Source organism: Poecilia formosa, unplaced genomic scaffold (genome assembly GCF_000485575.1).
Source record: "Poecilia formosa unplaced genomic scaffold, Poecilia_formosa-5.1.2 Scaffold28, whole genome shotgun sequence".
In the NCBI taxonomy this organism is placed as follows: Eukaryota; Metazoa; Chordata; class Actinopteri; order Cyprinodontiformes; family Poeciliidae; genus Poecilia; species Poecilia formosa.
The window spans coordinates 862676-876302 of NW_006799967.1; the positions used below are offsets into that span (position 1 = coordinate 862676).

The following is a 13627-nucleotide window of genomic DNA, read 5'->3' on the forward strand; positions in this document are numbered from 1 at the left end:
GATCCACCTCGCCAGGATTTACTGCAAGGACACCAGGATGCCGTTTGGATTGGATGAGTGCGGCAGAACGGCGTCCAAGAGAGGCAGGATAATCACAAACCGAAGGGAAGGAACCGGCTTTCATTAGAGCAGTGGAGGCCAGCCTCCAGACAAGACGATGCAGAAACGCTCCAGAAAAAGTCCTACACATAGTAGCTAGTTATAAAGTACCGGAGGGAAAAGAAAAGCGTGTATTAACCACCATAAAGCATATGGCTGGAGTGGTGTAGAGGAGGCTATGTCTTATTGATGATGAAAGTGGAGAAACTGTGTGGAGACCAGAGCGCCACTGAGCTGCAAAGTCCCACATCAAAAGTGAATGGACTGGAAAACAGTTCTGGAGTTAGGTTACTATTTTATTACACTTTAAAGTCAGGAAAGCCCCCTGTGAACTCATTAGGCGCTGATATCGGCTAAATGTTCATTAAGGAACGCAGCAGGACTCACTCCCAATGGGGCTCGTTCTCCCCACACTCTGGCTGTGACTAACTGCAGCAGTGCATTATGGGATGTATAGTATAATAATTTGAGTGCTACACAACCTACAGATGGTATATTAGTAATAGAAGCTTGGAGCTCGACATGTCTGATCGTTTTATCAGACATCGTTTTATTGATTATTAAAAGAGGCACAGCTGGAGCGCGTTAGTCACTTATTGTGCTTTTGATGATTAATAAAATGATGTTTTTGTAATTAAAAAGTAATGTTTTGTAATTGTATTATTTTTATGGTGTATTTAGAGCCACTAAAAATAAATAAATGAATAAAAATCTAGTCTTAAAACTCAAATCAACCAAATATATTTGGGACAGGCTTTCAGTGTGGATAAAGTGCAGGTTTACAGATTCTATAACAAGGAAGAAAGAATTGTGATTATTGTGCTAACAACATAGTTAATATGCACATAGGAATGTTTGCTTATTTATTTATGTCAATTTTGAGATTAAATAGAATTAAACAGAATCTCGACTGAGTCAAAATTTTAAGATTAAAGTCAGAATCTTGAGCAATAAATCCTATTTTTCTTGTTTTAGTGGCCCTAATCTTCATCCATTTCTATGTATGATTTCACAAAAATATTGAGATTATACTTAGATTTGACAGATTCTGTGTAAATTATCCCTGCTTTCCAGTTAATTCTCATGAATTCCAACTTATTTACCATGGAAACGCTCAGGAAGGTTGAGCATCGTTAATGACGCCGTCAAGAGGATCTGAGGTAATTAATAAAGGGACAAAACAAAAAAAAAAAAAAACACTTTCACTGCATATTTATTTCAACACAATACAATATATACAGCATCAAAATGAAACGTTTCCAAAAGAAACAAAAATAAAAACAACAAAAGCAAAAGAGAGAAAACATCACCACTGATTAGCAGTATGGCTATCACTCTTTTCCCGACGTTGACATTCATATGGCACTTAACTCAAACGTTCAGCACAGGATCTGTATTAAAATGTTTCAAATCAAACACACACAATTGCAATTAAGTATCGGTGTAACTCTTCAAATCATAAATAGTAAAGATTCGTTTTTCATCTCATATATTAAACATATTTAAAAGGCAGTAGTAGAAACAACAAAATATCTCTCTCCGGCGACACCTTTCCCGAAGTTAAACGTCTTTAAGCGGTCGCCGTTTTCTATTTTCCCTTCCTGAAAAAGCGACGCGGATCTCACCAATGGCAGGCTGTGGAAAACCCCCCCAAAACAAAACAATAAAACACACCGTCTCACACTCTGAAGCTGAAATAGTAGCGGTACTGAGATAGGCTGGATTCTTGAAAGACACGGAAACACATCTCCTCGAATTTACACACACGACCCTTCCTCCGCGCGCTCGCACAGATACACACTCCGACTCTTCGAGTTTCAGGCAGGCAGCGACAAGATGGCCGCGTCGTCGGCGGTCGCCGTAAGTTCATGGCATCGGAGATAACAGGTTTAAATGCTTCTAGGTTTTTTTTTTCTTCCTGTCAGGAAACACCTCTGCACCAGCTATAAGGTGAACACTGTGCATGGCAATACGCAACGCAGCTTTGCATATAACATCCTAGGTTCTCGGATATGGAGTAGTAAGAAACAAACAAACAAACAAACAAAAAAAAACAAACAAAAAAAAACAACATTCTGGTCAGGCCTTTCTGGTTACTCTAAACCCACACAAAGAAGAGGCACGATTCGTACACAGGTAACTATAAAGCTAGAAGTTTCCTTTCATATTCTTTATACAGATGGAGGCAGAAAAAGGGGATTGTTTAAAAAAAACCCATAATCAACAAAACAAAGATTTAAATTGGGAACAGAAACATGTTTTCATTGTGGGGTTTGGCGGCGGAGTATATTGTCCGAGCTTTAAGCCAAAAGTCACACAGGCTTTAAAACAAAACCCAAACGTCCAAAGTAATCATTACCTCCAGCGGTGTGTGTCCACAGGATGTTTGAGCTGTGGTATGAGTCAGAAGGTCGTTACTGTTTTGTCATAGATCTGCATAGCAAGGCCAGGCTCCTTCTCTGATTAGAAGTCGTCACATAAGCCGAGGAATGTAGAGTCGTCCTGATCCGTCTGCCCAGAAAATGACAAGAACCGGACTAATGCTTTCCACTTTAATGCGATAAAATGGATTTTTTGTTTTTTTCAACCGAGGTGTTCAGTCAGTATTGGTGTAACTTGAAGGCACGCTCCCCCCTCCCCCCGTCCTCACTGGTCAATATTTCCATCCCCATCTCGCAGTGCCGTCTCTAAATGAAACCAGCGGTTTGGTTGCTCGGCTGCCTACTTTCGCTTTTTTTTTTTTCATCCTCGATTTTCAGGGAGATAAAAAGAAAAGAAAAACAATCCCTTCTTTCAGATATTGTTCTCTTTTCTGTTCCGGTCTTCATTAGCTGTTGATGTTTTCCTCTAATGTCGTGGAGGATCGGTGCCAAAGCAACTGCTTCACTGCTCACTTCAAGGAAAGCCAGGAAAAATTTGGGGCGGGCTTTCCACGGATTTATTAATCAGTTTTAACGTCTCCTTTGGTTTCGATGCCCTCTCTCTCTCTCTCTTTTGGCCGGGATTTGTTTTGTTTTTACTCACTAAGTAGCTGCCCCAAAGAAATATTTGTATGAAGCTCCAATGGACTGTTTTATCTAATTTCTTGAAAGCTGTTTCTAGAGCTCAGCTTGATCCAGAAGCGTAAATAAGTATGATGGTTTGCACAATGATGTAAAGTTGCCAGAAATGGTTTGGCAGGAGTTTCAGGACATATTCTGTGTCTCAGCAGAAATCAGGAAAAAAAAAAAGAGAAGAGAGACAGCAAATAATTGGAATGTCTGGGGCAAAATATCAGGAAACTAAAGATGTGAAGGAATTCAGATTATTGCTGTAAGAAACCATACTAATAGCATTTGTGGGATTTGCCAAAGCAAACCTCTGCTGAATGTCAGCCTTGGGACCCGTTCGCCTACAGGTGGTAATAAGTCAATAGTTTTTGCTAAATCTTCCTGGAATATAGCTGCTCCTACTGTAACAGAGTTATGGACATTAAATCTTCTAACGTATTGTAAAAGCCAATATTATGTATTTTCCAGGCACATAGTGCAATTTTATAGCAGAACCAAGTAACTATGCTACTTTCAGTTGTTATAAAAACACTTTATGTATCAAATATGACAAAGAAAATTCGAGTTTGTAGTTTAATACCTTAAAATTGGGTCTCTGTCTCTTTAATAAACTCCTGCTCTTTTTGAAACAGGAAGTCATCACAACATCACTCCTAAATTAACCCTTTAGCAAGATTTTTACAGGTGTTTCACTGAGTTCCACCAGGTGTTTGCTAATTGTTGCTTGCTAGTCTGAAGGAGCTGAGACTGCTCTGTGAGGCAGAGGCTCAGAAGCTGCAGCCCAGAGGAGGAGCTTCGTCCTTCAGGGCGGAGCTAGATCCAACCAAGCTTTTATCATAGCTGAATGGTTGCCATGGGAGATTAATTGATTTCTCAACCATGCATAAAAGAGTCAAGGCAACACTCCGGGAATTTTTTTGATGAGGGAACAACATTACAACATGACGTAAAGCTCAAAAAAGTCATTACGTAGCACTGTCCCTTTAAATGGAACTCAATCTTCACTAAGAGCCCAAAAGCAGCTCATCAATCAAATAGTGAATTTGAATTGAGACTTATGTTTGTCTGATTAGGATATTTCCCCCCTCTATTTTTAGACATTTTTTTTCAGATGAGGAAAGAAATTAAGATTTTTTTTCACCGGCCGTCTGAGGGCAGGAGCTTCCTATGCCACAAAAATCAGGACACACTTAGAGCAGCTAGCACAACATAGCAGAAAAACAGTAAAGTACAAACATAAAGGAACGAAAATGACTTCTCTACATGGGGAGATACTGTTTGGTTTGGAATACTTTTAATCTATTAAAAAATATCTATGAATAATGGAGCAATCCAAACTGTAAAAACATTGAAAACATTTTCTTAAGCACTAACTTCTAACTTCAAGGTATTTTCTTAAGATTTTATATTTAGTTATGCACTAAAATATCAATAAACCAGCATGAAAGTATTGGTTGTAACCTAACATTAGTATTAAAAAAAGGGTTATTGGTTATAAATCCTTTTCAAGGCACTGTACGTCATAAACTTCAGCAGAAAATAAAACTGTTGAGCTTTAAGATCCACTTGAGTCCAATTAGAGATACGCTCTACATGTTTCAACAGATGAGCTGAATTCCAGGTGAAATCTTTATATATTTATATATATATATATTTTTTTTACATAGTGATATGTAGAGGAGATTATGAAAAATAAAGCCATGAGCTCGCTTTTCTGTGGTGTTGTATAGAGTGCATTTGACTGCAGGCTCACATCGTTTCCATCACGCAGTCCTGACTGAAACCCCGTCTCAGCAGTTGCTGAATGAAATGCACACTCGTGTGGTTGAATATCTCAAGTTATTTCCATAAATGCACAAATCAGCAAGAAGTTCCTGCTGCCGAGCCAGAAGAACCACATCAATCTGCATTCTTCCTTTACCTCTGCGACTGCAAACCGTGACCGATTCAGACCAGGAATCCGTCCTGTTCGCAACGCCACATTCAAACGCAAGGAGAGATCTCAGGAAATCCTCTAAAGAGTCTTTCTTTAATCTTTTGAGATCAGTCAGATTTTTGGTTGCTGGTTTTCAGGTTTCCAACCTTATCACCAGAACAAATCCCAAGATAAACAAGCGAGTAAGCTAGTAGCCACCTGAGAGTTTTACCTCTTTCTCAAAAGCTACGAGTGGAAAAGGATTGACCTCACTGAGGGATTTAAGAGTTTTTAAAAACTTTCCCACTTGTCTAGTTATTCAAGTCAACTTTAGTGAGCACAATTATCTCCACAATTACTGACTCTCCAGAAGCCATTGTGTCATTCCTGGTGAAGATGGGTCAAAAAAAAAAAAAAAAAAAAAAAAAAGCCTGAAAGCAAATTCACCTTTCATAGCAGTGGCAAAATCTTCAATTAAATTTAGAAAAATTTAGCCATTTATTTAATAAAGTAACAAAAAAAATGTTCTACTTATTTTAAGGTATAATATCCTGTTTAAGCTGACCACTGTGTGCCTGGGAACTTTTAATAAGTAATTCATGACTTCATGCTGTATAAACACCATGAACCACAGAGGCTGTGTTTTTTTTGCCACTGGCCTTTATGTAGGATAATTATCTTGTTTCCACATACAGTAATGAAGAAAAACAAAAACAAAAAAACACTATAAAGCTTTTTGTTACGAAAACTGCAGCACAGACTAATCTCCTGGGATCTCCGTAGCAACTATTGGACACATGAGATAGAAAAACATTTCTGTCCTACCAACACAAACATAAACATGTGCTTACTAAAGTGTGGCGAGTTTCTAATTGGAACCATGTTTGGTAAAAATTGAGCTTTTCTCCTTTAAATAATCATCAACGTGGGGCACGGTGGAGGATCTGTTATGCTTTGGGTGAACCAGGTGGATTCTGGGTAGAAAAGTGACTGAACATTAGGTCATTCTAAAGGACAATAATTATATGATAATTATGAAACGAGTACTGGCATCATAGCTGTTTATAACTTGTTTGTTTTGTGAAAGGAAAGGATAAACTATTATTTCTCCATAGTAAATGCACTCAAATTACATTCTCAACATAAGATTATGGCACTGAAATAAAAGTTGCATTTATTTTAAGGCTTCTTCCACAGCACCAATAGGTTCTGTATATAGTTTTTTTTCACAAATCTAAAACCCAATTCCATATAAAATCATTAGAAGGGGGGATGTCAGGGGTCTCAGTTTCATCTTTTATTTGAACACCAGATTCCTTCATCACGCCGTAATGTGGGCCGCCTGGTCTTCAAGAGGTAAATGAGTTAAGCAGATGGAAAGCGAGTCCCAACACCGAGTTGAACACAAAGTCACTTTATTATTAATCTAAGGAGCCTCTGATTGCAGGGACTTTTTTTTTTTTTTTTAAAGCTGAGTCAACAGAAGATTGCTGCTGGTGAGGCTGACGATGATGCAGTGGTAATTGACAAACTCCGGCTGCAGGAGACTCCGCTCTGACCGCACATCAAAAATCCAAATTTGAACTCAACCTATAGCAGGAGGAGAAGAAGAAGAAGAAGAAGAAAAAAAAGCCCCGGGGATCTTGGAAATACACCCCACTTCACTGGTGCCAGAAACATGAAGGCTGTGTGGGATGAAGTCACATGTCACACATTAAATTTCCTCCAAATTAACCAGACGCTGATTACTTGAACTCACAGGGTGGGTTGGGTTGATGTGTGTGTGTGTGTGTGTGTGTGTGTGTGTGTGTGCAGTGGGTTTTGGGGGGTAAGTGGTTCACCTCTGGCTGCTTTTCCAGATGAGGCACAGATCAGCTCGTTCCTCCTCTGCAGCCTCTGCTTTGATATTTTTCTCCGTCTGCCGCCGGTTGAAAAATCCTCCTGTATGCTTGTGGCTCATTCTTAAAATTACAGCTATCAGCGTGATTCATCCGTCCATTATTGTCTCAGCAAGTGGACGAGTATCCTTTTAGATACTAATCACTGTTAGTGTCTATGACCTTATGGAGTGGAGAGGGGAAAAAACAACTTTATATCTTTCTTCCTGTTTAAATCAAAACTACAGAGACATTGAATTTACACTGAAGAAAATAAGTTTCATTAGAAATCTATAAAATGAATGAGAAAATACTGTAAGGATATCTTTTTTTGTTGTTCCGGCCACTTGGATTATTTGATTACGTCTGGTTCTGAAAGGGTGCGTTTGAAACCGACTCCGTCCTGGTTGAAGGAAACCCTTCACACGTACGTCTAAAATCAGAAACTACGAGCGGCTGGATTGAGCTTCGGAGGTTTTATTTGGGGGCGTTTGTCAGTCGCAAGGTGGTTCACCTCGCTGACGACCTTTCCCCAAAACGCATCGGTACCTCTCGTAACACAAACGCTCGATCTGTCCTCGACTTCATCGTGTCTTGTGTGGACCATTTGGTTTATCAGAGGTGTTCCTTTAGTAACAGTCTCCTCCTCTCGGCGGGTATGTCGGCACACCCGATCGTTGGCGTTCATGCAGTAAAGGTCTGTCGGGACTCGGACTGCGCCAGAAACCCTTTCCCCTACCCGAGTCTCGTCAGCTCAGAGTCTTCGTTGCTGCAGCCGAGAGCGCCGGCCTCCCGGGGGGACTGGACCTTTCCGATTTCTTCAAGGGCGCTGGCCAGAGAGTCCAGGTCCCCGGGGTCCTGGTGCTGCGCTTCCCACAGGCTCAGAATCACCGACGACGGGCTCTCCTGGCATGCAAAGTAGCCCAGGTTCCTACGGGTTGGAGAAATGGATGCATTTTAAAAATAAATCAAGGAAATGATGTGATTATAACAAGAAAGAGATTCACAGTCAAATAAATGAGGTGATGTTTGGGATTTTTTTACTATAAATTGACAGAAATTATGTTTTTTTTTTTCTTGTAGGTGCATCTGAAGGATATCTTTAGTGAATACTGTATGAAAAAACTGATTTGATTTAAAATAGAAGTTTCACAAAAAAATTACATAATTAATCACAAGCAGCCAAGAGGACGACGGTAATCCGGTAATCTGTAGTCAGGATTAGAAAATCCGTTGAAGCTCGTGGTTGTAATGTGACAAAAACGTGAAAACTTTCAAAAGGCTTAAAGATTTTAGCAAAGCGCTGTTTTTGTGTGTTATTTTAGAATTCTCAGTTACAAAATATAAAAAGACAATCAGAAATGATTGATGAATCAAATCGACTGATGCAGGTGTGATGCATTCACATCTCAGTGTTCAGTTTGACAACAACTTACTGTGACGTCAAACGCAGACAACTAATTGTTCAAAGTTCAACGTTTTTCACATAAAGCCAAATGTAAGGAAATCTCAGCAACACTTTAACGGGATGTGCATAAGACTGACATGACATGGTCATAAATACCACATAACATCTGTTATGAACATAAAGAAGTTTTTATGAATGTTTATGACAGTCGTCATGAAGAAAAAATAATGACACTTTTAATGCAAAGTTGCTTTAAAAGTTGCAAGGAAAGTGAATTAAGAGTCACCTTTGCATTAAAGTATTATTTTTTTTACTGAAAAATGCAAAGGTGACACTTTTAATTCACTTTCAATGCAATTTTTAAAGCAGCTTTGCATTAAAAGTGTCAACATTTACCGAATGACACTTAAAGATCTCAGTCATAAACATTCATAAAGACGCCTCCATGTTCATATAACAGATGTTGTGTCGTATTTATGATGGTGTTCATGTCATTCTTATGCACATCCCTTCAAATAAAGGTTAACAAAATGTCTACACGTTTCCATCTCTTATTGAGTTTCACATCTAACTGATTGGCTTTATAAGAACTTATATGATTTGTAGAGTGCTGATCCTCCATATCTTTAAATTTTGTTCTTCACAGAGGATTTGTCCGTACTGGAGACATTTTTACTGACAATGTGGTTCGCCTTTTTTGACAAGGTGGGGCCTTTCAGTCGTTTTATATATAGCATATATATTTCTTGTCTCATCTCCATATTGCTTTGTAATATATGCATCACAAGCCAGTCAAAACTCTAAAACGGAACAAGTCTCAGAGGTATTGTGGAATGTATTTTATTTAAAGGAATGCAGAGTGTGCAGCTGTTTGACGTTTTTTCTTTTCATATTAACACAATAGTTTCATCTAACACATGGCAGATTGCTGCACGTCAACAAGTGTTTTCCCTCTGAAATATAAGTAATAAATCAGCCTTTATGCTGCAGCACCTTCAAATAGTATTCACACAATTTGACACACACACACACGCACGCACGCACGCACGCACGCACGCACGCACACACACACACACACACTTTTACAAATAAAAGTTTAAGGATGTATTTCGTTGGGGTAAACAGTGCATAACAGTGACATGAAAGGAAAATGGCACGAGTTTCAAAGTTTTATAGAAACTGAATTTTGTTATTAGTACTTTATGAAAATTATAGACATGAAAAGTTCAGATTAGATAAGCACATAAGATGTTTTAAAATGTGAAGGACCTTTTATTAGTTTCCGTTCCCTCATCCAGCAGAGGCTACTTAAACAGACACATTTGTTCTTTACCTTCATTACTCTTACAAAGTCTCTCCAACAGAGGGCACTGTTTCATCACAGTGACATTTCATCCTGCTGCCTGTCTCCTATTTTGCTCTCTTTTCCACTTCCTCATCCTCCTTATGTCATTATGTTCCCACACATTCACAGAAATAATTACAGAAATCAGCTTAAGTAGGTAGAGACATTCTTATGACATGCTTCTCAGCGTGTTTGACTATGTCGTAAAAAAAAACAACAAAAAAAAAACAACAACTCTGAAATCCGTTCCCATTTCTCAGCTACAGATGTTTGTTTTGAGACCCGTTTAGGCAAAGCTCCCCTAATTGTGCAGTTGGCGCATAGTTTCCCAGTTAACTTTTTGTGTTTTTTTCCCCCCTCGTCTCGCGTTCCTCTAACCGAAGAGAAACAAAGGCAGTCGCGAGCCGACCGCAAAGATCTGAGAGCGGTCGTGGCAATAAGCACTTGATTATTGACTTCTCCTCTGAAGCACAAGCGGAGATCAGCGCATCTCCAAATAAATAAAATCCTCCCACGCCCACACAAACACTGACCTGACACGAGCTCCTGAGTGTTCAGCAGGGGCGGGGGAAGACGGAGCGGGCGTAGCTGCTGCTGCTGCTAATGAGAAGCGCGAACACGAACACATTTTATCGCCAGAGGGCAGGGCTGTCATCAGTCAGAGACCTTTCCTCAGATTTCTGCAAGGCACCACATCCGCTTTGCAGCCACTGTATGTTAAACTGTGCTAAAGTCGACCCCAGCGCCCTGCTACCCTCCCCCCTCCCTGCCTTCTCGCCTTCTACGTACATGTTTTAGATCTATAATGAAATCAGCAGAGTGGTGCGCAAGTGAAGGCTGGTAGGCGATGCAAGATAAAGTCTGACACTGGCTTAATTCCTGCCTAAACGCGCGATTCAGAAGGAGAGCTGTGTTTGCACTGAAGGAGGAATGAGTTACGCTGTGCTTCAAAACAGAAGCTTCATTGGAAGACGAGCCAGTGGAGTCGGCGTGGAACGTGAAGGCTTTCGTTCAGACCTGTCTATGTGGAGCTTCTGAGCCAGCAGCTGCCAGTCCTTCCCGTTGGCGTTGGCCGTGTCAAAGGTGGCGCTGATCCGCTGCCGGATGGACGGGGGGATTTTGAAGGCCTTCGACCCTGTCTGAGAGGTGATGGTGCAGTCGGACTGCGTGAAAAAGGGAACCGCTCCTTTTTCGTTCTGGAAGCGGAAGAGGAGGAAAGAGAGAAGATGAAGGACAAAGAGTCACCGAGACAATGCAGAAAAGCTCATTCAGCGAGCTCTTGAATCAGATCGATCACATCACAATCCATGTATACCATTTGGTATTTACCCTCCTACAGGTTTGAATGTTCAATTGAATGCTAAGATCATCAACCAAATTTGATGTCAGACTAAAGACTTCGTTCACACAGCAGGCGAATGCGTGTCCGCTTTGTTTTCTTTTTTTTTTTTTTTTTCTGCGTACACGCATCTTTCCCACTCCAGTCTGAACATCCCAATTCCGATATTTTCATTTCCCCCAAAATTCAATCTGTGCCACTTCCATATATGGTACTAATTTGAACACTTATCCAACATTTTCCAAAGCTCTGCAGTCTCAACACTTAGGTCTCATTTGGCTTTTATGTCACCGATGTGAGAAATGCGTCGTTATTTTGCACAAGAAGAAACCCGACGCGGTAAATGTGGATGTAAACAATGGCTGAAAATTATGATTACAAACTTAAGAGAGACGTCTGTCGCTGAAGCGCATCAGATCACAATCCCACCACTCTTCGCTCCGACTGCATCCAAACAGACTTCCCTGCAGAAGCTGCAGTCGGCGCTCCACAAAAGCCCGTCGCTATTAGTCGTGCTTTCTTTTTATTAGCTTCCTCCGGGTTGTCCTGGTTTTGTAACAGTTCTCTCAGTTTTCATTGCTGAACAAACTTTAAAATTTCATCCACTGTTATTTCCGTAACCTGCTGTGTGACGTCTTCTGCGCATGAGGATTGCTTTGAGGTCATAAACCATTCAGACAGAAATTTGATTTAAATAGTAGTAATAAAGGCCAGGCAAAAAAAAAAATATATATATATTTCAGAAATAAAATCTGAATTGAGCATCAAACCCTGCTGTGTGCATGTAGCCAAAGATAACCTTAACATTCAAACGATGCTAATCTGGGTTTATGTGAATTTGTTGCCCCACTTGATAAATCTTGAATTATCTGTGATCAACCACATATTTCAGTTAGTTAGTTAGGACTGGGGGAACTGGGAGAAGGCAGTGGAGCTCGACTTTTCCACAGATTATCTGTCTTATACTATCCTGTCATGACAGAGTGAGAGTTTTAACAAGTATGTAAAAAAATATATAATTGAACATGTATTTCTGTTAAAGCTACTTCAGCTTTAAATACGACTGAGGATCTGTGCAATCACCTGAAACAGGCTGTTCATGCGAAACAACGTTCTGCAGTGTGTTTGTGTGTTCAGTGGGTGATTACTTTCTCCCACTGAACCACGCTGGCTTAGAAAACTGTATTTACTCTCCACATTTCTGCTTGATATTAAAATTCGCTTGACGAACTGAAACATGTAAGTGACAAAAAATAAATAAATAAATAAATCAGTAAGTCTTTCAGATACGTGTTCGCAGCGCTGCATCAGTGCGGCTCACCTCCACGACAGACGTGTAGATCTGGAGTATCTGCTCCTCTCCTGTGACCTGCCGCACGCTGATCTTGCAGGACAGCTGAGACGAGGAGAGGCTGTAGCGCTCCAGAGAGAAGGCACACTGCAGGGGACACCGGTTACTGGCCCACACCTGAGAAAAGGAGAACTCCTGCGGAGGCGAGAGAGACGGAGGGCGGGGCGGGATGACGGGATTAGGCTGGGTGGACGGGAAGACTCGTTGAATTCGACATGGGTCGGCTAATGTTTCTGAATCTCACTCTGCCCCTCTGCATGCTTAATAACGAGTGAGAGAGTGGCCTTGTTAGCCGATCGATGACGTTAACGAATCAAGAAGCTTCACCGGGAGTTATAAAGTATCTTGTACAGAGAGAAAATGCAATAATTTGAGAAATTTCAGGTGTTATGTGGAGGATGTGCTGCTAAATCTAAAAAAAAGAAAAGATGTTGCTAGCATAATGCCAGCACCAGTTATAAATATTTGATTTATACTATCTATAAGTCAGGATTCACCAATTAACATTCCCCTTATTACTCTAAATGTCTTCTGTCTACAGAAGTAACAGCCAACAGTGTGTACCTTGAAGTACATTTTTTATTTTTAAATCAAATGAAACTGAAAATTGGGATAATATGTTGGATTCAACATTGCTACCTCCATCAGTGTCCCTCCAGCCCTTTGTTCCTCTCTTTTATATTAGATTCTTCTTAGCATTAACATTCTGGAAACTGAAAATAGACAAGTCAGACCTAAAGGAGAAACATAATTCAGTATTTTTCAGAAATAAATGAAAGTGAAGAGCACGCTTTGTCACTATTCCACTTGTTCTGAATGTACATGGACGTTACGGTAAGAACCTATTTGCTTGTCGCCATTTCCTGACTTGTGAAGATAAACACGCATGATGACTCGAGTGGCTTGTTTTGTCATGTTTCTCAGTCTGAGGATGGGTTCAGAAATATCCATCTCTCTGCGCCATGTAATATTTATGCTGCAGGAACACAGGATGCTCAGGGATTACCAATAAAACATTTCCAAACACACTGATCGACTTTAAAAAGTACAAACACAAGCAAATCTTTATCTGAATGATCGTAGTACCTGCGATTTTGCAGAAAACAAGTTATTATATTCCTACTAAACAAATTGCAGGTTCCATTTAACAAAAAAAAACAAAACAATAAATTACAGTGTAAGATTACGGCAACTGCAATAATACATTAATTTGGTTCACCGCGGTGCTGGGGGCAGGTGCTAA

The 13627-nt window shown here is 40.1% G+C and overlaps 1 protein-coding gene across 2 annotated transcripts in view; it reads right to left on the minus strand.

The window, feature by feature from the left end:
• Positions 1-1296: 1296 nt before the first annotated feature.
• unc5da (unc-5 netrin receptor Da) overlaps positions 1297-13627 on the minus strand; it is a 215192-nt gene continuing 202861 nt past the window's right edge. For both annotated transcript variants that reach the window (XM_016669837.1, XM_016669836.1), the window contains exons 16-18: positions 12355-12519; positions 10712-10890; positions 1297-7872 (exon numbers count right to left, since the gene is read on the minus strand). In XM_016669837.1, coding sequence (XP_016525323.1) covers positions 7677-7872; positions 10712-10890; positions 12355-12519 — 540 coding nt within the window. In that variant the 3' untranslated portion in view covers positions 1297-7676. The remainder of the gene's footprint in view (positions 7873-10711; positions 10891-12354; positions 12520-13627) is intronic.